General features: G+C 40.3%; 1 protein-coding gene across 10 annotated transcripts in view; it reads left to right on the top strand.

Annotated features, from left to right (window-relative positions):
* MAGI1 (membrane associated guanylate kinase, WW and PDZ domain containing 1) overlaps positions 1-24,836 on the top strand; it is a 1,125,105-nt gene that overhangs the window by 492,349 nt on the left and 607,920 nt on the right. For all 10 annotated transcript variants that reach the window (XM_086939094.1, XM_086939091.1, XM_086939093.1 and 7 more), the window contains exon 2: positions 21,413-21,529. In XM_086939094.1, coding sequence (XP_086795220.1) covers positions 21,413-21,529 — 117 coding nt within the window. The remainder of the gene's footprint in view (positions 1-21,412; positions 21,530-24,836) is intronic.

Raw genomic sequence — 24,836 nt, 5'->3', positions numbered from 1 at the left:
TATTCTTTGCAGAAATGACACTATTTATTATGCTCAGAGCCACTGGAATTATACGGCAGGGGAGGGCCAAATTATGCGGCAGCGTTGAGTAATTTATGCAGGCAATTATGTGAAGTAGTGCTGCACATTTTGTGACAGTATTATTTCATTATATTGACATTTTTACACTTGTTAAGACTGTATGGGGGCATTGGTGCCACCTATTCGAATCAGTTTAACTCCCAAATAGAGCAAGTTCAAGCTTTACAAAGGGCCTTTCACGGCGATACGTGTCCTGAGTTTTTAGTAACTTTTGAACCAGTGGCACATTTTTTGCTATTGAAATTTGGAGATTATGCAGCAGGTGATGAATTATGTGGCAAAAGCAGCAAATCATGTAAAAAAAAACGTCGCAGCCGTATGTATAATCGCATAATTACAGTGGCCCTGTTTATACTCCGTCATCCTGTTGTCTTGAGCGCCTCCTTGTGGTGGACATAGGGTTCTTCTCACTTCCATCTCTTGCCGCAAATGGGACATTGGAAGGATGTTCAGGGCTTCCGTGGCAGATCTGGATAGAGATCCCCGCCTCTATGTGTGTGTGTAATTGACCAGGAGCACAAGAGGCGTCAGAAGTGGAGAGAGTTCACCCTCCCCCCCAGCACCTTGAGACCCTAACGGGTGAGTAGTGCGCTTTAAACTTCCTGATTGATTGATCCTCGCAGAGTGTATTAAAGATATACATTAACTTTGCCCTGCAAAATATTAATAAAAAAAGGACCAGGAACCAGGGCCCAAGCTGACCTGTTACACTTTCAGGTTGTTTCTGGGCTCTAGGATTCTTTAAGTGGCTTTGCAGGCTCAGACACAAGGCATTACAGTGCAGAAGAATGTCAAAACTGCTCCAAAATGCACTTGCCACAGCTGTAAACAAACACGGATAAGGCACAAGTGAATGAGTTTACATACCCATATTACCCCTTTGTGAAATTCCACTCTATAGTTGCGTAATCTATATGTTGAACTGGTGTGGGGGTGTCAGAAAATAATTTACTTCTATCTTGGACTGAACGATTAACATCCTCTGAATGTTATGTTATGTTATGTTATGTTAAAGGTATTTAGTACCGCGCACATACACCAATTGGTTTCTTGGTGCTCAGAGACCAGTGGGGAAAGGACACAGGGAAGTAGAAGCAGCTAGTCATGAGCAAGACGAAACAGGTAAGTTTTCAAGAATTTGCGGAAAGTAAGATAGTCAGGTGTAAGCCGGATTGAGAGAGGAAAGGAGTTCCAGGTGGACGGAGCGAGAAAGGAGAAACAGGCACCACCAATTAATTTTTTCAAAAGAGGTGGGGATGGCAGCTTCAGAAACATAATGGAAATTTTCAAGTTTATCAAGGATGCTCACTCTTAATGGTAATAAATTAGCAAAAATCTTAAGAGGGGTTATGTTGTCTACCATGAAATGTTTACTACTTATGTAGTAGGACATTACACACATCCATGGTGGCAGTTTTACTCAAATTTAGCTTTAACCAAATCTTTAAACATATTACTTGATTTTGAGATGAAATGAATATATTCAATGAAATTAATACTTTCTAGTAGCTGTTTATGTTTGGCATTGAATTCCTTTTTCTTGAACAACAAATGATAAGACAAAGGCTCCCCAGTTACTGACTAAGGAGGATTCACTGGATCTATTAAAATTAAATGCATCTTCAACAAAATCATTAAAGCTGTTAACAAGGGCATAATCCGAAAAACATCATTATTACATTTCCATCTGTGTGATTTGGAATTATAGCAGAGGTGGTAAAAGCTGAAAGGCAGGAGAATGATCAGACAGAAATATAGCACCCATTTAAGCAGACAGCAAACATTGTAATAGAAGTTTAGACACAAAAGCAGAAAATAGTTTTTTTATATATTGGCTAGTGACATCTTTGATGGCATTATGAGATTAGGGTGAAATTAAATATCCTAAAAATGGGTCACGTATTTGGTTAAAGTACCCACCAAAAATAATATCCGGAAGTGAGCTATTAACCAAAGTAGTGTTTCTATTATTACAAATTGAAGGTTCAAGTTTGAGTCCATTAACTTTAAATAAAGTAATGGATGGTTGTTGAATTTTATATTAACCAATACCCAACAACCCTTCTCATCACATTCACATGGGACAATATGTCATGCGTTGGAGGCTTGTGACATAAGACTGCAACGCCCCCCATTATGAACCACAACCTGGAGAAAGAAAAATCCCAACCCAATTTCTCTTTTGTTTTATGGATTTGCCATCAGTGCAGTGTGTTTCTTTTTTTTGTTTTTTCCTCATTCGCCTCTGACCCCCGCAAACTGGTAATCTGCCGGTCGCCACTGTTACTCGCTTTGGAGAGGTAGGTTTTTATTTTGGGGGGCTGCCCGATCCCCATATCGCCCGCCTACCAGTGGTTTACCTGCATCCTACCTGTTGCTGACCTCTCGCTGTTTATGAGAGGGTGGTCATGCTCTCCACCAAACAGAGACCAGAGTTGGAAATAGAACCCTCCTTAGATCACTATTACTGATGACCCAGTGATACCAAGGGATCCATCTCGGTCTGAGAGCTTCCCGTGAGTCCTAATCATAGGACAAAAAGAAGGTTCTCCTTACAATATACAGAGACAAGTTTGTTTATCTTTCTGTCTGAGCTGGGGACCAATTTAACAGACAGTCCCAAATTGCTCTCTTCTTACTGTTTTTTTAGTCTGCCCAAGTCAATTCTAGATGTTTTGTACACCGATGAAAGCCAGTTCGAATGTGTGGGAGGCAAGACCTCTGCCCATCTCTTGCATATTTTTCGTCTGGCCAGCAAAATAGCAAAGAAGAGGAAACTCCTACTATGTCCAGTAGTTTCTGTTTGAATACCAAAGATTATTAGGCTAAGGGTAATATGTACTGGATATCCCAAGATAGACGTAACAGTGGAAGACACTTTTTGCCAGAAATCAGAAATAGCCGGACAAGTCCAAAACATGTGTGTGTCAGGGGCTCTTTCCATGCTACATTTGTTACATCTGGCAGGTGGGTCGTGGGACATCTTGGAGAGTCTAGCAGGGGACAGGTAAGCCCTGTGCGTTGTGAAATAATGATTTCTTCTCAGCCAGGCTGACTTCACAATTGAGAACAAAGTATTATATGAAACCTGCCATAACTCAGTACAATCCCCCCCCCACAATCAATTCTTCCCATAATTCTCTGGCTAGTCTGAAATCTCCGTCTATTGCATCCTCAATTGCCCAATAAAAAGAAGCTACCTCCTTCTTGCCTGCTGGCTTTTTAACCAGGAGTTCTTCAAGATCATTCCCCAATCCAATGGTGTTTTGTAATTTTGGGACCAACTTTTTAACTGTATATATTTAAATCTCGACATACCCCCTTCCAATTTCCCTTCAAATGTTGCCCCAGGAAGTAGAGAACCGTCTTCAGTTAAGTCTCCCCATGTTACTAAGCCTGCTGTTTTTAATGGTATGGCCAGCATACCCTTAAGGCAACTAGGAGACCCTGGGCTGTCCCACCATGGAGCTAATCTTGAATAATACTCCAGGACCATTGATGTTTTAATTCTGGCCCATATGTGGGATGCTCCCCATTAAACTTTCAACCTAACCTTCTTGAAAAAAATGTTGTCTCCATATTTAAAGAGAAAACCTTCTTGGGGAAGCCCCGACTGATCCGGCATTGCTTTGAACATTTTCCCTCTATCAGAAGTGTCTGGACATTTTAACAGCATTCTTGAATGAGTTAGTTGAATTGCCCACACATAATACTGGACATCCGGCAGCGCAAGACCGTCCTTTTCCCTTCTCCGTCTTCGTTTTTCCAGGAGATCCTGGTTGCTTTATAGGCCCACACAATTTGATGCGCAATTTGATCAAGGAGATAGAAGTTGTACACTCCAATATAATAACAACTAATGAGGACAAAATAGGAGATGCTTTCCATACCTTTTTTAAGGAATTATATGACGAGGATAATAGCATAGATAAAACTGTTGCTAGAGATTGGTTAAACTCGGTCCACCTCCCAGCTCTGGAATCTACTGAGCGGCAAAATCTAGAGGTAGAAATCTTGCAGCAGTAAGTTAGGAAGGCACTCTCCGCGTGTAAAACTGGAAAAGCGGCCGGGTCGGAGAGCCTTCCTGTCGAAGTCTATAAATCTATGGGCGAAGTCATAATTCCATTTATGACCACACTTTCAATAAGGTTCTAGTAGATGGGGTTAAACCACTTTCTTTGTGGGGAGAAGCAAATATCACTTTGATTTTGAAACCGGGTAAATCCTCTACCAACTGTGGGCCGGATAGACCCATTTCACTTCTCAACTCGGACTATAATGTCTTTACTAGAATCCTGGCCGATAGACTAGGAGAAGTGGCAGGTGATCTGCTGTATACAGACCAGAAGGGGTTTCTTAAAGGTAGAAACCTTTTTGATCTCACGCATGACCTGATAGGTGCGATTGATTTCTCTTCTCAATGGTTAGAGCGGCAGATCCTGATGCAGAGGTCTAGCCCGGGACCAGGGTTCCATTCCCCGCCTCGGCGGGTCTTGGGCTCAAAATTCCACGGACCTGATAATTCTCGCCTCAGTGCCTATTCTAATCATGGAGTCCCACTCTGCAACTCTGGGCAATAGCTTGCTTAATCTCCACAACGGCCCACACAACGCTAAGGATGCCTGGCCTTCACCCTGGGGGTGCCCAGGAGTGGACGCCTCACAGGGAAAGCCAGGACTGGTTCCACAGCGGTATTCGTACAAGCGCCTTGAGACCCTTGCGGGTGAGTAGTGCGCTATACAAGTATCAATTTTTACCCTTCCGTTGGCAGCCATGACACTTGACGCAACAAAAGCATTCGATAGGGTAAATTGGAATTATCTTGCTGCCGTACTGGAGAAACTGAATTTTGGCCCAAAGTTTTGCCAAACTATTAAACTCCTATATAGTGACCCGTCTGCAAGGTTAGTAGTTAATTGTAATCTGACTAAGCCTTTTAGCATTAAGAGACGAACAAGACAGGACTGCCCTCTCTCTCTCTCCCCTCCTCTTTGACTTGTATATAGAGCCATTTGCTCAGAGTCCTAGGGAGGAGCCAGCCATAATTACATTCAAGAGCGGCACATGGGAGAGAAAGGTAGCCATGTACGTGGACAATATTTTAATTCTATCGTCAGATTTAGAGACATCATTTCCTCAAGTCATCAGGTTAGCAGAGGAGTTTGGCAAAGTGTCCGTCTATGAAGTTAATGCAGGAAAAACTGAAATCATGGCCTGGAACCTGCCAAGGGGCCATTACCAAACTAAAGGCGAGATGAGGTACTTGGGAGTTAAAATTGTTTCTATTATTGAGGAGATAGCCAAGGTGAATCTTTCAAATATTCTTAAAGAGAGCCAAAATCAAATGAGATCTTGGGCTCATCTTCCCTTGACCATCCTGGGCAGAGTAAACTTGATAAAAACGGTTATTTTACCAAGAGCAACTGTTCTCTTCAATACCATTCCATTAATTTTTGACAAACAATTGATCGACAGATTTCAGCAGGCAATTAATTCATTTGTGTGGGCCTATAGTGCAGTGTGTTTCTTGTAAAAATGCAATTTTTGCATTTAATCTGGAAAAATCAGACAGTGCGCTTTGTCTTTTATTTGGATTACCCGGGCCGCTGACATTCTGGGATGCAATGTTAACCACAAGATAAGTAAATAGACAAAATAACAGAAACAAATATAAAAATTAGCAAAGCTAATAAAAAATCAAACATTAAAGACTGTAAAGGGAAAGCAAAAGAGGATTTAAATAAAGGATGGAAACATTAAATAGAGCAAATGAAGGATAAAATATAGGAAATCAGAAAAAATAAATAAAAAGAAGCAAAGAATAGCTACTATAGCAAAGCTAATCAAGGGAAAGAACCCATATCTGAAGAGGACAAGCAAGAACGAAAAACTTGTGCTCAGTAACAACAAAGAAAGCTAAGCAGCAGAGTAATAAACGTAACAAGAATATTCTTATTGATTTATTTATCAAGTTTTGTATAGTGCAAACTTGACCAGAAAGTAACAGAGCTCTTTACAGTGTTACCGCAGCAGCACCTACTTTAGTTACATAAATAAAAATACGTAGGAATAGTACATTAAAGAAGTATACAATAGACAGTAGGATAAGTGGACGATTGTGCGAACCTGTCCCGAAGGCATCAGAGCGCTTTACAGAGTTTGTTGTTTTTTTAAACATTTTTTTATTGAGTTTTAACACTTTAGATACAGTGAATCATGAAAAATGGTTCTGATCTCAAGGAACATGCATAGGCAGATAGAGATATTTTTTGCCATTCAGGTGTACATACGTAGATTTTTTCTCTCATAGCTGTCATATTATATCAATACTATCCCTTTCATTATACATAAATTCAGGTGTACATACGTAAATGTTTTCTCTCATAGCTGTCATATTATATCAATACAATCCCAGCATTATACATAAGTTATCAGTGTCAGACTTATGGGTCCTGGGATATGGTTGCTACTCAAAATCTTGGTGATGGAGAGAGCACTTTACATAGATAGCACAGCAGTGGTAGTTATGGTAGGGTGTGGCAAAGGTAGGGAGAGAAGATGCATAGATTTCCTCAAGGTAGTGATACTCAGATTTATTTGGAGGGTGTGGGGTAAAAGAACCAAGCCTCTCAGATGGTTTTCGGTGGGAGGATGTTGGTACTTATTGAGAAGAAGAAGTTTAAGTTTCATTCTAAAGTGAGGGAATGATTTTGTCACCTAGATCCTGAGGCAGCGAGTTTCAGATTCTTGGAGCACTCACGTATAAGGAGTGGGTGCACGATTTCCATTTCTTAAATTTGGGTGGAATCAGAAGTAGACTGTTAGAATTTCAAAGAGGTCTGTTTTGGCTGACCTTTGGTAGTTTGTTTGCGAGGTAGATCGGCTTTTCCATGTAGAGAGCTTTGTGGGTGATGATTCTCAATTTGAGAATGCATTTTGCCTCGATTGGGAGCAAGTTGAGTTTCCTGAGTGCGGGAGTGATGTGCTCAAACGACTCTCCCCTAACAGTAGTCTGGCATCTGTGTGGAGTGTAACTTTCAAAGGAGCAGAGTGTGTTTTTGGAGTGCTTGTGATCAGTGCATTACCATAGTTTAGCTTGGAGTGCACTCGGAATTGCACCATAGTGTTTAGATTTTCAACTGGGATAAAGAGATTTGACAGAGTTGGAGATAGTTTGCAGTTTAATGCAGTGAGGTTGTCGAGCCAGATATCTACGGGAAAGGACTTTCCTTTCGTTTGGATGAAGAGGAGTTCTTTTTTGTTGGGGTTGAGCATAAGATGATTGATGGTCAGCCAGGATCAAATTGTAGAGAGAGTGCTGTTTAGGTGCTGGCTGTCTTTAACTGACAAGATCTTAATGTAGAATTAGATATCATCTGCATAGAGATGTTTCAGGATCTGTGCAAGGGATTCTTATAGAGCTGAATAGGACAGGAGACAGGATTGACCCTTGAGGAACTCCTTGTGAGACTACTATTGCTTTTGATGTGTAGTTGATTAGTTTGATTATTTATGAGCGTTTATTCAGGAAGAAAGCAAACCAATGAAGGGCAGTTTCATTGATGCCTGTACTCTGTGAGAGGGTGTTTAGGAATACGTCATGGTTAACAGTATCAAAGGCAGCCGAGAGTTCCAGGAGGACTAGGAGGCAGGCCTGGCCATCACCCAGAGATATTTGTGGAGATCATCTATGATGTTAAGTATTATAGTCTCTGTACTTCAACCTTTCCTAAACCTGGATAGCAAGGTATCATGCAGGTTGCATTTTTCAATGTGGTTGTTGAGTTCTGCAAGCTCACATATTTCGATGCTTTTGGCAAGGAGAGGGTGGTTAGTTATGGGTCTGTAATTGTTAAGGTTGTTCTGGTCGGCTTCCATTTTTTGATGAGGGTGTTATTTGGCAGAGTTTGGGGGAGGCTGGCATGGAGCCACTCGATAAGGAGGAGTTAATGATTTTGGTCCATATAGGAGAGATGATGTGGCTGAGGTTCTTGACAAGCACAGCAGGAAGGGGGTCGGAGACGTACAAAGTCCGCTTCATGCAAGCAAGTAATTTAAGAACTTTTTCTTCAGGGATAAAGAAGAATCAGTCCATGCTGTATCATTTTTAATTTGCAAGGCGTTGAGTTTGGTGTTCTAAATTGCTGAGAGGGGGAGATTGGGGAGACAACCATTGGTTGGAGATAGGGCCGTGGGTGGACCCTCTTTGCTGGGGGGTCATCCTTGGTGTAGGGTGGGGAGGTGGTTGGGACAAGAGAGAGTTTGATGTAAGATATTTTTTCAGAGAAGATTGTTGCAAACTCTTCGCAGTGCTTAGTAGAGTCATTAATTGCATGTTGAGGGAAAGAGGAGGTTTACTGTTTCGTGATGTTGAAAAGGTCTTTGGGTCTGTTACTAGAATGGTCAAGTTGGGCTCGCAAGAGCGACGATTTTTCTCCGAAGATGTGTTTTTTGTATTTTAGGCGTGCATCTCGGAGGATCGAGAGATGGTTTAACGTGGGTTGTTCTCTCCAATTTCTTTCAGCTAATGGGAGTTGTTGCCTCTCTTTGTTAAGATCTTCATTACGCCAGGATCCTGAAGGGATACTTCTTGATAACTTTATTTTTAGAGGGGCAACTGTGTCAAGGATTTCTGCCATTTTTGTTGTTGTAGTGTGCAGTGAGGTCCTCGGCAAAGGAAAGGTCTGGTGGAGGAAGGAATTGGGAACAGACTAATTCTTCTAACTCAGCCTGGGGATCCGATATATGTTCCTCGCCCAGCGCATGGGACGGATGACTTGGGGGTGGGCCTTAGGTTGGATGGCATTGAGATCAAAAAGAATCAAGTTGTGGTCCGTCCAGTCAGTGGGTAGGATTGAATGGAGGGATAAGGTGTTGGGCTTAGACATGATTGTGTCAAGGGTAGAGCCCTTAATGTGAGTTTGTTTATTGCAGTGTTGGGTGAGATTGTTCGCTTCCAGGAGGGTGGTTACTATTGGATCTTCAGCATTATGCAGGTGTATGTTTAGGTCTTCTATTATAATGCCTGCGTTGCCTTTTAGGGAGTTTTGTGTTATTAGATCTGTTAAGTCTTCCAAGAAATGTGGTTTTTCACCTGGAGGGTGATAGATGACATGAAATTTGATGTGGCTAGAGCCTTTAGAGGTGATCTGAACTCCTTGATATTCTAAGGTAGGGTATTTTGGTATTGTTGAAGGGAGTAAGGCACTGATCTTTTTTGGATATGATGGCTAATCCACCACCAATGTGATTCTTGTGGTTGAAATGAATGATTGAGAAGCATGGTGTGATGAGGCGATTGATGAAAGGGAATGATTGATGTTTCGGCTAGGTTTCGGTTAGAAAGCAAATGCCAATTTGTTGTCATTTGGGCAGACAATTGGTGTTCAGGGTCCTATTTGTGCCAAGGATGACTGAGATCTTGTGGTGGAAAAGTTGGAGGAGGATCATTGTCATGTGTTGCTCAGCATTTCAGCTTGCTGCTGCCACATTCCAGTCGTGCTGCCTATAGGTTTGTGGTGGTGATGAATGTAGGGGATAGTTTGCCTAGAGGTGTAGGATGGGTAAGTCGGAGTGTATGTCTGTGGCCGGATTGGTCTTCGCCATGGAGGCGCAAGGTTGGGGCAGGATGTGACTAATCCTTGCGTTCTTACGTAAAGCCGATATTTCATCCAGAATAGTGTTGATTTTGAATTCTAGATGGGCTATTATAGGGTGCAGTTGAGAGGCGATTGGGTCTGTGGTAGGGAGTGGCATATGGTGGGTTTTGTTGGAGTCTGACTGAAGGTTAATGTAGTATCTAGCCTGCTGTGGATGGAGGACTAGGGGGGTTTCAGGTGTGATAGATAAATCAAGCTGGGCAGTGGAGGTGTACAATGGAGAGGGGGAAATAATACTGGTAGCAACACCAAAGCTTTAGGGCATCTGGAAATAAAACCTGGCATTATAATAATAAACTAGGACTTAGATTGGGATGTATAGGTATATGCTGAAGAAAGGCTATAAAGATACTCTTATTTCGTAGGGTCCTAAAAATAAGTAGAACCTTGATATTTTATTTTGCATACACAAGGATGTAATATACCATTAAGAATGTCAAACTGTTGGAGCAAAAGCTTTAAAGCTAGAAATTCATTTCTCCTGGCATTTTTGGGCTTACACTAGTCTAGAGTGATATAAATGTTGTGACCAGACCCTGTTAATTTCTTATTGTCTCTAGCGGCATCAATGACTTAAAAAATATCTGTATATTCTAGAACAACATTATAATCCTATGCAGTTTTGATAATATAGCTATTTTTCATTCACATCAATGAGCTTTTTGTAAATTCAAAAGTGGAGCATTTCAGATACAAATTAATTCTGCAATACATTTCTTTAGAAAAGTGACATGTCTTTGCCTTTGCTCTACCCCAACCTCCTTTCCCCCGGCAAACCAGAGAGGCATAAGTTGTTGCACCTATTTCTGTTCTTCTAATCGTGTATATGTTTCTGGAGCGTTTGTATTTGTAAAGAATAGGATTAGTGAATGAAGTTATAGGAAAAGGAGGGGCATTTTTACATCTTTTATTTTTGCGCCAGAGGATAAGGGCTGAGTTTTGTTAGCGAGAAGAGACTCGGATGACATTTTAGAAACTGCTTTGTTCAGGACAAAATCCAGCAAGAGTCTACACATGCCCATACTTAAGATTAATGATGATGATCTAATATAAAAATGGCAGCAATATGTTCAAAAAGATGCTTAAAAATGAACATAGGCAATGAAATATAATTAGTGCTACTGATATGTGAGTAACAACGGACACATTATTCATAGTGGTTCAGGAAACCTAAGAGTCTCTGTCACTGAGTGGAAAAATATTGCTCAGGATTAGCAAAGATCTATATTTCACCATGCCATTATCTAGAAGTAATGGCTGACTTAAATGTCATATCGCCAAAGTAGAGTTTCTGGACCCAGAGGAACCAACATGCATGGAAATCACAGGTCCAATTTTAAAGTATATAAGACTTGATGAAAGTACCGCAAAAGTCAGTCACAGCCACCATAATAAACGGAGTTAAAGCTGGCGCGACCAATCACCCCTGTAGCCTCATATGTAGGTCACAAGTTGTCAAAAATGACTGAGTGATCTGACCCTCCACCCGGGGCTACTCCATCTAAGCAGTATTTATTTATTCTGTCTATAATGTTCCTACTAAAACACATCATCTTAATAAATCATCCATTTACATGTCATAGGATAATATTATATTGCTAAAAACATTTTTACGGATTAGGTATCCATGTTATCCATATTTCTTTAAAAAATCAATATAATTACATTCTTTTATTTTCACTAAACAATAACATAGAGCTCGAATCCTAGCACACTGAATGAGCATAGGACCATACCCTTTCATCTGATATAAAACAGTATAATTTGTTAAACATAATGTTTGCAATTTAAGAAAAAATCCAAGGAATTTATACAAATGATAATAGATATTTACAAAAGCCTTCTACCTCCAGGGAGCTAGGCAGCCAAACTCCAGAAGAGGAGGGTGCCAAATCCAGTTGTAAAACCCCCCTCGAGTATGTAGGGCAAAGAAGTGCAAACATTTAGTCTGATACATTTATGTTGTATTTAGCCTGTCTCTTTTCTGCCTGAGGGATTTCATTGTCATTCACATGATGTCACCACTAGAACCTTTGGTGACATCATGGAGTGTTTGGGACTTAGCCTGGTGACAACTGGCAGTTGGAACCAGGCAGGCTGAGTGGCAATCTGGTCACTCCTGGTGGGTCTTAGCTATATCTTATTATCTTACCATCTTGAAGACTTGATCTTACAATCTATCTTGAAATAAACAACCTAAATAATACCAGGCTCCAGGCTCCTATTTACAACAATTTACAGTTCTATATTTACATAGGTCTTTCTAGATAGCCATCTGACAGTGTAATGAAGTAGAGCTGCTTCGTCATATAGTCAAGGAAGTAACTGTTCTTATTCAGAGAGTGTAGTAGCCCATCAGGCAGCGACTACCTGTTTAGTAATTTTCACATGACTTTTGAAGGATATCCGAAAAGGTACTTAAGGGAATGTTGTTTAAGGTTTTCAGTGCTGGGAGGGTGGCTGTCTTTGCCTCACCCTCTTTAACTGCAAAAGTGGTGTCATGAGTTTCAACCCTGGCAAGGCACACACTACCTTCTATCCTTCTGAAGGCAGGAAATTAAGTACCATAAATCGGGAAATAGAAACATCTGTTATTAACATTTCTTAGAAACAGCAGAAGTGCACCATGAAGAGCTGTGTAAAAACAAATTATTAATTGTAGTATTGTTAAAACGTGTGGTTATTTCACCTATATTGTTTAACCAATAGATTACTCCATCAACCTAAGGTTTTCAGTTTGGTCTCATCCAAAGAGCCAGGGCTTGAGGCCCTTCCTGAATGCTTGTAGAGCGGGGGATCGTCTGATGCTGAGCGGGAGTTTGTTCCAGGTCTTTGCCGCGATGTAGGAGTGGGCTCTTCTTCCCGTTCTAGCTCTGCGGATGCGAGGGTTTTTGGCAAGGGCGAGGTCAGCAGAGCAGAGGTTTCCCTTGGGTGTGTAAAAGGAGACCCTTTTGTTGAGGTATTGGGGTCCAGTGATGTGGAAGAATTTGTAGACGTGAGTGAGTAGCTTGAAGGTCACACTCTTCTCGACAGGGAGCCAATGGAGGTCATATAGGTGCTGGGAGATGTGGACTTGTCGTGGGATGCCGAGGACGAGTCTGGCAACAGTGTTCTGGATGGTTTGGAGTTTGCGGAGTAGGGATTTGTTGATTCCGGCGTAGATGGGTTTTCCGTAGTCCAATCTGCTGGTTATGAGTGTATGAGTGACAGCCTGTCTGGATTCGGGGGGATCCATTTAAAGGTCTTGTGGAGGATGCAGAGGATGTTGAAGCATGTGGAGGAGATGGCGTTGATCTGTCGGGTCATGGTGAAGGAGGAGTCGAATATGATGCCAAGGATGCGGGCGTGGTCTGTGGGTGTGGGGGGGTTTCCGAGGGCGGTCGGCCACCAGGTGATGTTGCATGCAGAGGGGGTAGATCAGAGGACGAGGACTTCTGTCTTCTCCAAGTTGAGCTTCAAGTAGCTGCTGCTCATCCAGGATGTAACGTCTTACATTCCTTCCTGGAAGGTGAGTCTGGTGGGCAAGCCTTTACTTCAAACAAAAAAAAAAAGACGTATTCATTGTCAGTTCAAACTACTCCAAGGCTAATTGCTAACTGTATTGACAGGAGAAACAGCTGTGGTGCTGGACAACCCCTTTTAGTGGCGAAATGTTTGTAGGCGGTTATTAGTAGTGTTTGAGGGCTCTTTGCTTAGTTAGCCTATATCCCAGAAGTCTAAATCATCAAAGAGAGGATTTATACGTTTCTCGCCCTATCGGACGGTCATTCTAGGGTTTCATCTAGGCTTCAAATGGAGGTTCTTAAGCCAATAGCCATGTACCACGTGTGAGGGGCTCTCCAAAATACTATTCAGTTTACTCAACGTTAGTTGAAAAGGTCCAGGGTCCGCGGTCCCAGTTGCCAAGAAGTGAAACAAATGTTGGCTGGAGTGGAAATAGGAAAAGAATATTCAGCAGTCTATATGCCATGGGCTGAACTGCCAAATGCTGAAATGATCTTATTTTTACGATCACGTGATACACCATAATATTCATATTATAATGAAACCTTTACTTGCATCTGTAAATTCTGCAGCCTCAAATACGGTATTATATTTTCTAATTTAGTGTATCAGTGCTCTCTTTAATTCTAGATCCATATGTTGAACATCTTCAACAAAAAATAACCAGCAGGCGTAATTAGGCAACTGGTGTCGTAATTTACTGAGCGAGAAGTGATTCTGAAATTTTAAGACCATATAATTTTGTGGAAAGATAGCACCATTTGGGTTTTGCTCGTTCACATCCAATTATTTGAAGAGTAGCACAATAGCTGCAGATGGGATGTTGTATCGTTTTGCATAATATTGTCGGTTTCTTTTTGTTGAGCTAACAACTTAATGTTTCATTGCAGAATGTTTTAATCGACCATAAAATGTTCCTCTGTTACTGTTTGTTAGTTCACTTTCTTAGCTTAACAAACTTAAAACGCTGCAGCTTTCATTTCCCATACTCATTATGAGTTGTCTGTAGTGGTATTCCCTGCTCAGATATCTACGAGTATCCCAGAGTCTGTAGGTCTGGGTTTATCAGGTCCACAAACTCCAGACCCAATAAATTTAGTCCCAGAGACACTGGACCCAGATTCATCTGAGGGCAGCTGCTGTGCCTGGCCTCTACCATCCCACATACTGCAGCATGGGGGCAGCAAAAAAACCTTCCGCCAGCTGAAACTATACCCACTCTACCCTCCTGTTACCTCTGGCACCCTGCACAAAATCTGAAGGAGAAGGTCCCACACACATTAACCACCTGCTTCAAGCAGCTGGCTAATTTGTGTGGGGATCTGTCCCCTTATGTCCCCCCAGAAGGGGGGAAAACTCAGAGAATTGGACCTGATATTTCAAGGTCTGCATAGTTTTAGCCATTCCAGAGAAATTACTTGTAATCCCTGAAAATAAGTTTGGGGATACCGGCCGGAATCAGAGTTTCTTTCCCACTATAATCCCTACACTTATATCCGGAAACTGGTAATGAGACCCCAAATGTTCAATATTCAACAAGTAGTTTCTTGAGGAAAATGTTGTAGGTTGCACATATTGAAAAAGTGGATAGTTAGGACCTGGTATGGAGCTAGGTGGTATCTAGAGCACATTCCACAGGAGATATTTTCCCCACAATGGGTGGAGGATGGTGGAGGAAATTCCAACGGTGGTTTCACCTTCATATGGGGTTCTGCCTCTTTATGGAAGGGGAAATGCACTGGTGAATTATCTTTGAGATTTAGCATTTCCTCAAAAAATCATACTATTTTCAGTGGCAATCAAATTCTAAATCCAAAGCATTTTTATTGTATTTGGAAAGGTTCATTGTGAATGAATTCTGTTGTTAAACAAACTTGTGCATCGTAGATCAGGTTCATAGTATGCGTGAATAGTAGAAAGCAAGTTTGACTTCAGATAAAGACAGCCCTGTCTAGTCCAAGGTCTATTGTAATACCACAAATCCATATGCTTCCCTTGCCATGCTTCTTTAAAATATTGAAATTTTATCATTATTTATACTCCTGAGTGCTTGTTCCATACACTCTCTGTCTTCTGTCAAACATACACTCTTGTGTCTAGATCCCTGTGTTACAATTTGACTGTTTGTTCAGCTATAGAAATATGGTTCCATTAAACTACACCTCCTGTTTTATTTTTGACGTAGTGGTGTACCACTAGGGACAAGCAATTTAATTTGTCTTAAAGGAGAGGGTTATGGGAAAGGAAGTTACAGATTGCATTCAGTGTTTTTCAGCCTACATATAGGATCACATCCATTGTTGTGTGTGGCTGGCTTATGAATGGCACACTGAATCTACTTTTTATAGCATCATTGGTGGATGCATGTGAATAGCTCCAGATTTTGAATTGAGAGTGCTAATAGCAGTATTGCGAATTTTTCTACACCACCAGTCAAACTCTGCATCATAATCTACACCCTACAACAGTATTTACTTCCTTCTGCATCATATTCTGCCTTGAGCTTCTCTGTATCCCCACATCATCAGTCACTACCTTTAACATCACTTTACACTACCCCTACAAGTCTTACTCTTCACTACCTATACCATACACACTACACTACAGTCTAAACTCAAGGCACTACATGCACTCTTTTCCACCTATATCCTGCGTCAAACACCTTCACCGTGTAAATTCCACACTACAACCTACATGCAATATAACCTTCCACCCTTTTCACCTTCTACACATACACCTTCTACACCTACATTGCCTACTCCATCATTTGCTTCTTACACCACACAAGCCCACATACATGCCACCTACACTTCCTCACTGCACCATATATTATCACCTACAGCATGGATTACGCCACCGATTATGTGCTCAACCAATACCTACACTCTGTTAAGCGGCTGAGCCCGACTCAGTTCTGGTGTTTTTACAGCGGAGCACCACTTAGGAGTCCCTGTGTGCCCTCTCATAGGCGAATGCTCCACATTTTGAAAACCAGTCACAAGGGTATCTAGGTGAATAAAGCCACACTTTAATCATCCATATTGGCATTCAGATGCACAGATTTGCTGTGCTGTTAATGAAGTGCCCCTGCTCTGCATACCACAGTGCATTAATCATGCTAATACATAATGTTTTTTTTAATAAAAACATGATGCTGGGTAAAATGCGGTGATAGCACTGACTTCTGAAGAGAAATGCCATGTATTACATATTGCATCCTTTGGTGCAGTTCTAGAAATCTGAATGAGAAAACAGTGTGAGTCTCAAAAGTTCTTCTCACTTCTCAATATCAAGTCTGCAGTCAGAAAAACACATAGGCTTGAATATCAGTCATTAGCTGAGATAGGGACGCAAAACCTTTTTTCTCAGACTTAAAAAGTTAGTGAAGCAAGAATTTGAAGCAAGTGAAGCAAGAATTTGCCTTAACAGATCGGTGTGAACAGAATTGTCAGGTCACAAATAGAGACAAAGGCATTTATTGATCAGTAAAATTAAGCCTATTACTGGAAAAAGAGCCTTGATCACTGTCTTTACAAACTACTCATGCATACTGTTGCAGCTCTTATCTGAGCCCACAATCTAGAAATTCAACTGATTTATCTTTATCGCTCCAATCAAAATTAAATCCCATCCTTAGAGGCTTTGATCCTCCAATGGACCTTGCTCGCCGCATTGAAGGTTGAGGAATTAGATTGTCTTGTCGGCCACTCAATAAGGACCAATAATTGGTAGCCAACCCACAAATTAGTGATCAAATGTGAGTACACCACGCTCCGGACCATGCTATAAAGTTAGAGAATAACAACCGGAAGACCGAATCTCCTAAGGAAGTTCAATCTATCCAGGATCGTACAAACCAGTAGCTCTGCTGTAGCCTCGCAGAATAATAGCAGAAGAACCTGGTGCTCTGAAAATAATCTATGGCTGTTCCTATTATGCATTAGGAACCAGGTTTTTAAAGGCACAGTCTCTGTAGAAAGATCACTTAAATAGAAATACTCAAATACTCAGACAATTTTAGGATTTTATTGTTATTGTATTAAAAATCCAAAATCCATATAAACAAGTAAAATTGTAAGCAAGACTGCATATTTCCACAAAGAATTGTAAAGAAAAGTCCATAAGCGTTAGCTAGGCTAGCGGTTTACCTCCACCAGCAAGGGCAAAAAGGACAGTTCAGAAACGTTCTCTAAGCATGAGCAACAGGATCTGGTTAAAGTCAACCCAAAGCAAGTCAATGGGCAAAAGCATAGATTCAGTTATGCCACAGGGTAATGGGGCTCTGACCGGGGCAGAGTTCTGGTTTGGCCTTATTCGTCCAAAGGCAAGCGTCCTTGAAAAAAGAAAATCACCAACTCTGTCTCCAATAACACGGTACAGCAACAACGAAGACACGCCTCACTCTGTGTTCCAAGGAAAACGTCAATATAGTTTATCCAGTCTAGGGTTAATCATGTGAAGCACACTATTTTTATGATTTTCTTACTCCTATAAATCCAAGCACACGTTGACGGTGCTGGCTCTTCAGTTACTCTTAAGCTCAATGTTATCTTTTTAAATGTGTGCAAAGTGCACATTTCGCTTCATATATCTTTTCTTTGTCATAACCAGTTTTTATGTTGTGCAAAGAATGATCAGATTTTATGCTGCATCAATATCATTCTTCTAAAATTTGCTATTTTCTTGTTGTTCATACAAGCATTGACAGGGTCAACAGACCTGGCATTAGCTGCCAGCCTTTTGGGTTTGTCAGTGCTTATTTTGTCATGGTGTCTGTAAAATGTTATAAGTTAGAGACCTGCATGCCCATGTCCATATAAAAAACTGCATTTATTGAAAGCAAAAATATGTTTTTTGATCTCAAAGGCACACATTTCCCTAGTAGTCCCTGACTCTGAAGGGAACTTCTTTGTATGGTGATGTGCTCCTTGTGAAAAAGAAGAATGCAGTCAGACATATTGAAGTTAGCAAGTGGCTAAACTGGACTCCCCCACTAATCATCCTGCATGCTTCCCATTAATCATCCTGCATGTTGTAGTGAATGGACACAACCACAGAACAATGGATTAACACCATGGCTGCTTGAGATATTCCTCTCCTTTGCTGGGCCCTAATAGAAATGGGTGTGGTCATGACGAGCTCAGCTCGTCAGGAGCACACGAACACTGTCCCTCATGACAAGCTGAGCTCGTCATGAGCACCGAAGGGGTTATTAGTGCTGTCTGATACCATCCATAAGTAAGTGTATTGCATATATAATTTGAGTAAAATCAAAAGGTCTTGGCTGAAGCCAGACCTTAAAAATGATTCAAACAGTCTTATAGTTATATGTGTTTTTGGCCAACGGTTGCTATGTTTGTGGCCCTCCTTTGCACAATAATAAAGAAACATCACATGTCAACCTATTGGTCTGGCCCTCGTCACCAGTGGATGAGTATCTACTGCCCATCATTAGCAAGGATTACTGCTAGGCAATGAAAGTTAGTACTTAGAACATACTTGAGTGATGATTGTCATATCATTGACTGTGTTTTGTTTCTATCCAAGCTGGTACTACTCTGTTAGTTTGTTCTTAAACATAATACCTTTTCTGCACTAGAAGAGGGAGTATATTATGATATTCTAAAGAATCTCCTTTTCCAAGCATCTGTCAGTTGCCAGATTACTCTACAATGGCTTCAATATTGGATAAAGACAGAACGCCTGATCTTGTCCAAAACGTTATGCATCACATTCAAGTAAAAAACATAGCCCCAGCCTCCTCAAGACTACTGAGCCTTAAATGCTGACAGATGCAACAAATTGCATCCTCCATTTTAAAGCAGGCTTACAATCACTGATAGGTTGAATAACATTGTGTTATAAGACCCCCAGTAGACAGAAGTCCACTGCCATTTTTATTATTCTGATACTTCATTTTGGGAAGGTTTTAGGGTAATAAAAGACAGTTCGACTAAATACAAATATTTAATACATGTATCAAAATGTAGGTCTGAAGCCAGACAGAATGGGTATTGCTGTGAGTCACAAACAGCACTAACCTGTGCAATATAAGACAAGATGGTACCCATATTAAGAAAGCTGCTTCTGAAACTGATCAGTAAGAAGATTAATTCAGCTGTATGAGAAGTAGGTTTGCTGGGTCTGATGGAGTCAGATTTATTATGTTGTCGGCACTTTCAGTAAGTCTCATAGTGTGTCATGAAAATCACCTATAATTTACATTATAGCAGATGCATATATTTAATACATTGTGACGGACGCTATTTCCATCTGTAGAACATGGAAGAAAGGAGCAGCATTATTTATTATTTAGCAGCTTCGAATGCACAGGGCATCCCATTTCAGTTATTTTAGAGCATTATGGTCAGCGGTGTAGAAAGGGAGGGGCAGAGAGGACGGTCTGCCCCAAGCGACACAAGTTTTGGGGCGGCAGCCTCCCCCCACTCTTACCTGCCGCCTCGGCAGCAATACCAACCCCCGATTCTCAATGTGTTTGCCGCAGGGCAGAAAAAGGAGAGAACTCTCACCAGCACCACCCCACGCTCCTGACTGCGGATGCCTCGGGCGGCAAATGCAGGGACCGCCATGGCCAGCCAGAGGTCTAGCTACGCCGCTGACTGTGGTGTTCTGCAAATGTTTATACATGCAATCACTTTCAAAGTAGAGTCCAGCCAGGTGTGTGGTGGAAGCGTAGACTAACATTTGTCAGTTGCGACCCCTGTCCAACATGGATATGAGTCGAAGATGGGTTTGAATTACTTGATTTTTTAGGGTTTCATGAACTTTCATAACTTTTTCTACTGATTACCTATAGGAATCAATGGTAGGAAAAAAACACTGAAGGCAATTTTAGACAAATTAAATGCATTATTCATACAATTACTTTTAATACTAACATCTGGTCAGCACTAATGCCATTGAATCAGCTACTGGAGGGGTTATTGAAATCGCACCACAATTATAGGGTTATTGTTTGACAGTGGTATGAAATTGAATGTTGTGCCACTTCTCTGTTCTCTCCTCTGTTGTTGGATTTGCTTCTTGTTGTGGAGAATGTACCGCAACCCATTTTAAATAATACATTTCTTAGATTACATTATGATGCTACTGTTGGTGGGTAATCGGTTTTATTCAGCCAAGAGCACATACTTAGAAAGTATGGCTTTCAACCTTCTGATGTCCTTCCATTCGTGTATCGTCTATGCACTAACATCTGAAGTATAATTAATAAGAATGATGTGTCTAGGAGAAAGAGCTCAGGATGAAGTTGGAATACGCAATTTGCCAGAATTGCTCAGCCGAATTCTCTGTAGTTGCTGTCCAAAGTGACAATAGAAAAGATCAGAAATCTAATATGAAACTAACGCTGAGCCTGTGTCCTAGAAGAACATGTTCATAAAAGATAAGGGTATGATTCGCATTTTATTTTCCTCAGGAAATCTCATTAGTCTTGGAAGTTCAGGAGTAAGTCATACATAGATCAAGAGCAGGATTAATTTACTCACAGAAAAATTGTGGTGAATGTATGTGTTGGATGCCTATGCTGGGAATATTGTATGTAGTCATGGATATTTAACCTTCACACAGTTTTACCATTTGTTAATTGTGTGACATTGGTACTGAAGTAAGCAAGTACATGAACCTACTTTCCACACACTGTAGTAAGCGATCTGAATTCTGGGTAACCTGTACAACTGACAAGCAAGTGGAAAGGCTTGTATTTAATATATACATGTAGGTATTACACTGCAACCATGGGACTTTTACATGTGTAGCACAATTTCCCCAAATAATAAAGGTTGACAGTAACTGCAGTAGTAAAGTTACTGTGTAAAAATGTTTATAATGAGTGTCTTTGTAGTGCTGATCTTTTAAACAAAATAGTCTCTTTAAATAGTTTTCCGATTTTATGACTGAATCCCTTGAAAACCATATCATTGCAAGATCTTTAAAAGAACAAGTACTTGATGACTATTTAAAGATTTATAAATATTTTGCTAACAATGTCAAAATAACAAATCCATGCAATTTAGAAGCAAATTGCCTTTTGTTATTACTTAATTATCTTACAGTGCTTTGCCAATTTGGGCCTTTATTAAAACAAACCTTGCAATCTCACTTGTTTGGATTACAGTGAAGTAATAGATTATTCTTTTTCTTTGTAGGAAGTCGGTTAAACAAGGACTTGAAACACTATCTGAAACAAAGATTTCAGAAAGGATCCCCTGATCACGAACTGCAGCAGATTATTAGAGATAATCTTTATCGCCATGCGGTGCCTTGTAAGTAATTTGCTTTTGATTCTCTAAAACAATTAACAATTTTACAAGAATGGTACCTTTAGTATGCTAACACTCCTTAGAACACTGGAATGTTGAGATCTCCATTGAAGACAATGGAGTAGCTCCGGGCTTGTAATGGCTTGTATAAGCCCGGAGCTCCAACATTCCAATGTTTGTCTTAATGTTTTTCCTTTTTTAATTTAGAACATTCTACTCTTAGTGGGTTGAATGTTCTAATAGCATTATAGCACTTCTGCCTCGGGCTATACCAGTTGTTAAAGGCCCTCTCCCTCTTTGTAGGCCAACTCCTGCCGCTCGGGCCTATAACTTAGGTTCCAGTCCTTTAACAGCAGGTTTAGCCCTGTGAAGCGGGCTATAAGGCTATATTTTAGTGACTACATTTATAACCAGTGTAGGTTACATGGTAAAGGATCCATTTTTACATGTTAAGCAATTGGTTATCACCCATAATGTGGTGAATTTTATTTTTAATCCCAACTTTATTGTACTCAACCTATTTAAAAGCATATGTTATTGGCACTGTATTGATGGACTTGCAGTTACAACATGGAGACTTAGAAGCTTTCCATATGTTTTCAAGGGCAACTGATACATATCCTGATATTACTTAGTGTTTCTACAACAACCAAATGACATTCATAGAAGTGAGAATGTGGTTGAATTGTGACAACAGTTCTGGTTTATGAATTTGTTAATGTGAACATTTTGATACATTTCAAGGTGTGTGTATGAGCATCGGAAATTGTCAGTATTCAGACTAGTGAATATATATGTTTTTTGGATCTAGAACTGTTAAAACCCCAATCACTTGTTGCACTGATTCTACATAGTGATGTAGTAACTCAATCTCCATCACCAGCACAGCAATGTCCTTCAAAGACACATGTCCCTTCAGAGCCACATGTCTGCCTTTCCAGCTCATATGTCTGCCTTTCCAGCTTATGAAAGGCAAGCTATCATTTATAGTATCCACTTTCCTTGCAGTCTTCTTTGTTTTGTGTGGTGAGGGAGCAGCCCTCAGAAGCACTTAAAGTATCTCGGCAACAGAGCTTGAAAGCTCCTCTGGCGATCCTAGTATGTAATTACGCCACAGCAATTTTGTTGTGTTTTCTGGCATTTGTATTCCGATGTGTATGATCAGTGGAACTGCATTTCCGAGGAGCAACTACACTTGTAGTATATTCATTCATAGCATCATACTCATTATAAAATAAATTCTAAAAGCTATATTCTGTACTAACACAGTAATTGTGATGGCATTTTCTAACAGTACAACAAGTATCTTGATAATAGTCTATTAACAGTAGCAAGTGGCATAGTGATTCTGGAGGATCACTGATCCAGTACAATTTCATTGTCTTTTTATCAGCAAATCCTTTGCCCTATTAAAATGTAGTAGAAGTCCAATGGCCTATCCTACTGACACCATAATCCTGATGGAATTAGTTACTTATACAGTAATTCTTACAACCAACAAGAGTGTTACACTGAATTACTAGATATAACTATTAATGGTTCCTTTGCATCAGATAGAAGTTGTTCCATGTTATGTGCTTCTGTCAATAAAATCATTATAATTCACCCTTTTATTCATTTGGGTTAATTACTTTTAAGGTAAAATAGCAGTGTCTTTGATTTAGCCTAAATCTAACATATAAGAACAACATTATTTATGTGCTTTCATACCCCATTCCTTGGTACCAAACTCTTGGATAGCTATTATTTAAGGGCATCATATCTTTAGATCAGTTTACAATTTCACACACACACTCCATAAATGTTTAACATTTCTTTATTGTATGTTGCTAGAGTGAAATACGGTTATCATTTACTTTTCCAGGAATTAAATCCAGCATACCTTGAAACAAGCACTCATCAATTTCTTTTCTCTCATTATGATAGCTCATGCCATCACTTAGTTTAACCAACAAATCATTAAATATTTTACCAAACTACCCTCACCTTTTAATGTTTCTTGATTTGGTGATTTTCAGTAAATCAATAAAAATATTCTACCTCACCCTGTTTATTGCCTGTGAAGGTAATTTGCCCTTCTTATCACTATATGGTATACCCTATTTTCATACTTCTCTGCTATGCTGGTGCACAGCATGTGGCACTTCTCTCTGCCCCCCTGAACACTTCATGGCACATTTAGTGACAAGAGTTCAACTCTTACTGCAGTCTGCCTTTGACAGTATGTCTATCACTTGCCATTACAATTCGATATTGAGATTCTAAATCTTGTGAACTAGTGAAAAGGCACCCACTATGCACCCATAATGGATTCCTTATTCCTTCCTTATATTACAAATGCATTTAATTTCATTTCATAGTAGTTTTTAAAGCTGTAAATTGAATTAGCTGTCCTCAATTGAAAGGCAGGTGTATCAATTTGCTCACTGCTCATCCCACAGATTTGATTTGTAAACTCTTGACCTTGTAAAAGTACTATTTGGTGGTCAGAACCTTTCAATTTATTGAGCCAAAGTACAGCACAACCTCGTAAGAGATCTTTAGAGATGATCAACTGTAGTGGATTTTAATTGATCCCTGGGGAAGAACTAACTGATGTAAATTCACAGTAGCATCTATCTGTTTGTGGGATCCATTTTTGTCTGTTCTACTTATTAATTATCATATATGCTTTTTTCTTGTTGGATGCTATTTATATCATATTTTTAAATGTTTGTTTTACATGATAGCCAACTGAAACCTCCTTTCTTTAATTCACCCTTGTTTAATATCTCTTCGGAAGCAATAAACATGGAGTGGGGCAGAGTGTTAGCCCCCTTCATCCCAACACATGGGCTGTACAAACCACCCAGCTTCCATTTAGGAGTGGATTGGGTGGGTTGCATGCCTATATTGCCCCCTGATGTTCATCACCTCTTTCTAACCCATCCCCCCTATATCACAAAGGTTTAAAATAATTTAAAAAACGATTCACTTAGGAATTAGTACCCCATGGATGTATGACGTTACAACGCATACTTTTACCACGCATGCCTTTACAACGCGGTACTTACAACGAAAAACTTTACAACGTATAGTGCTTTGGGGTGCTGGATAGTGAATAGTTTAATTTACTATTCCAACTCCAGTCCCCGTGGACACTAGGGAAGGTGTTGGATAGTAAATTAAACTTATTCCCTATCCTAGAGCGCCCCCCAGCGCAATGCGTTGTAATGGTTGTCGTTGTAAATACCGCGTTGTAAAGGCACTGCGTTGTAAAAGTTGCATCGTAAAGGATGTTTCCCATACCCCATAACCTGCAGCCTCGTCA

The sequence above is a fragment of the Lissotriton vulgaris genome, chromosome 9, assembly GCF_964263255.1.
Source record: "Lissotriton vulgaris chromosome 9, aLisVul1.2, whole genome shotgun sequence".
Taxonomy (NCBI): Eukaryota; Metazoa; Chordata; class Amphibia; order Caudata; family Salamandridae; genus Lissotriton; species Lissotriton vulgaris.
The sequence above is the reverse complement of the archived record's forward strand: the minus strand, read 5'-3'. Positions and strand labels throughout refer to the sequence as shown.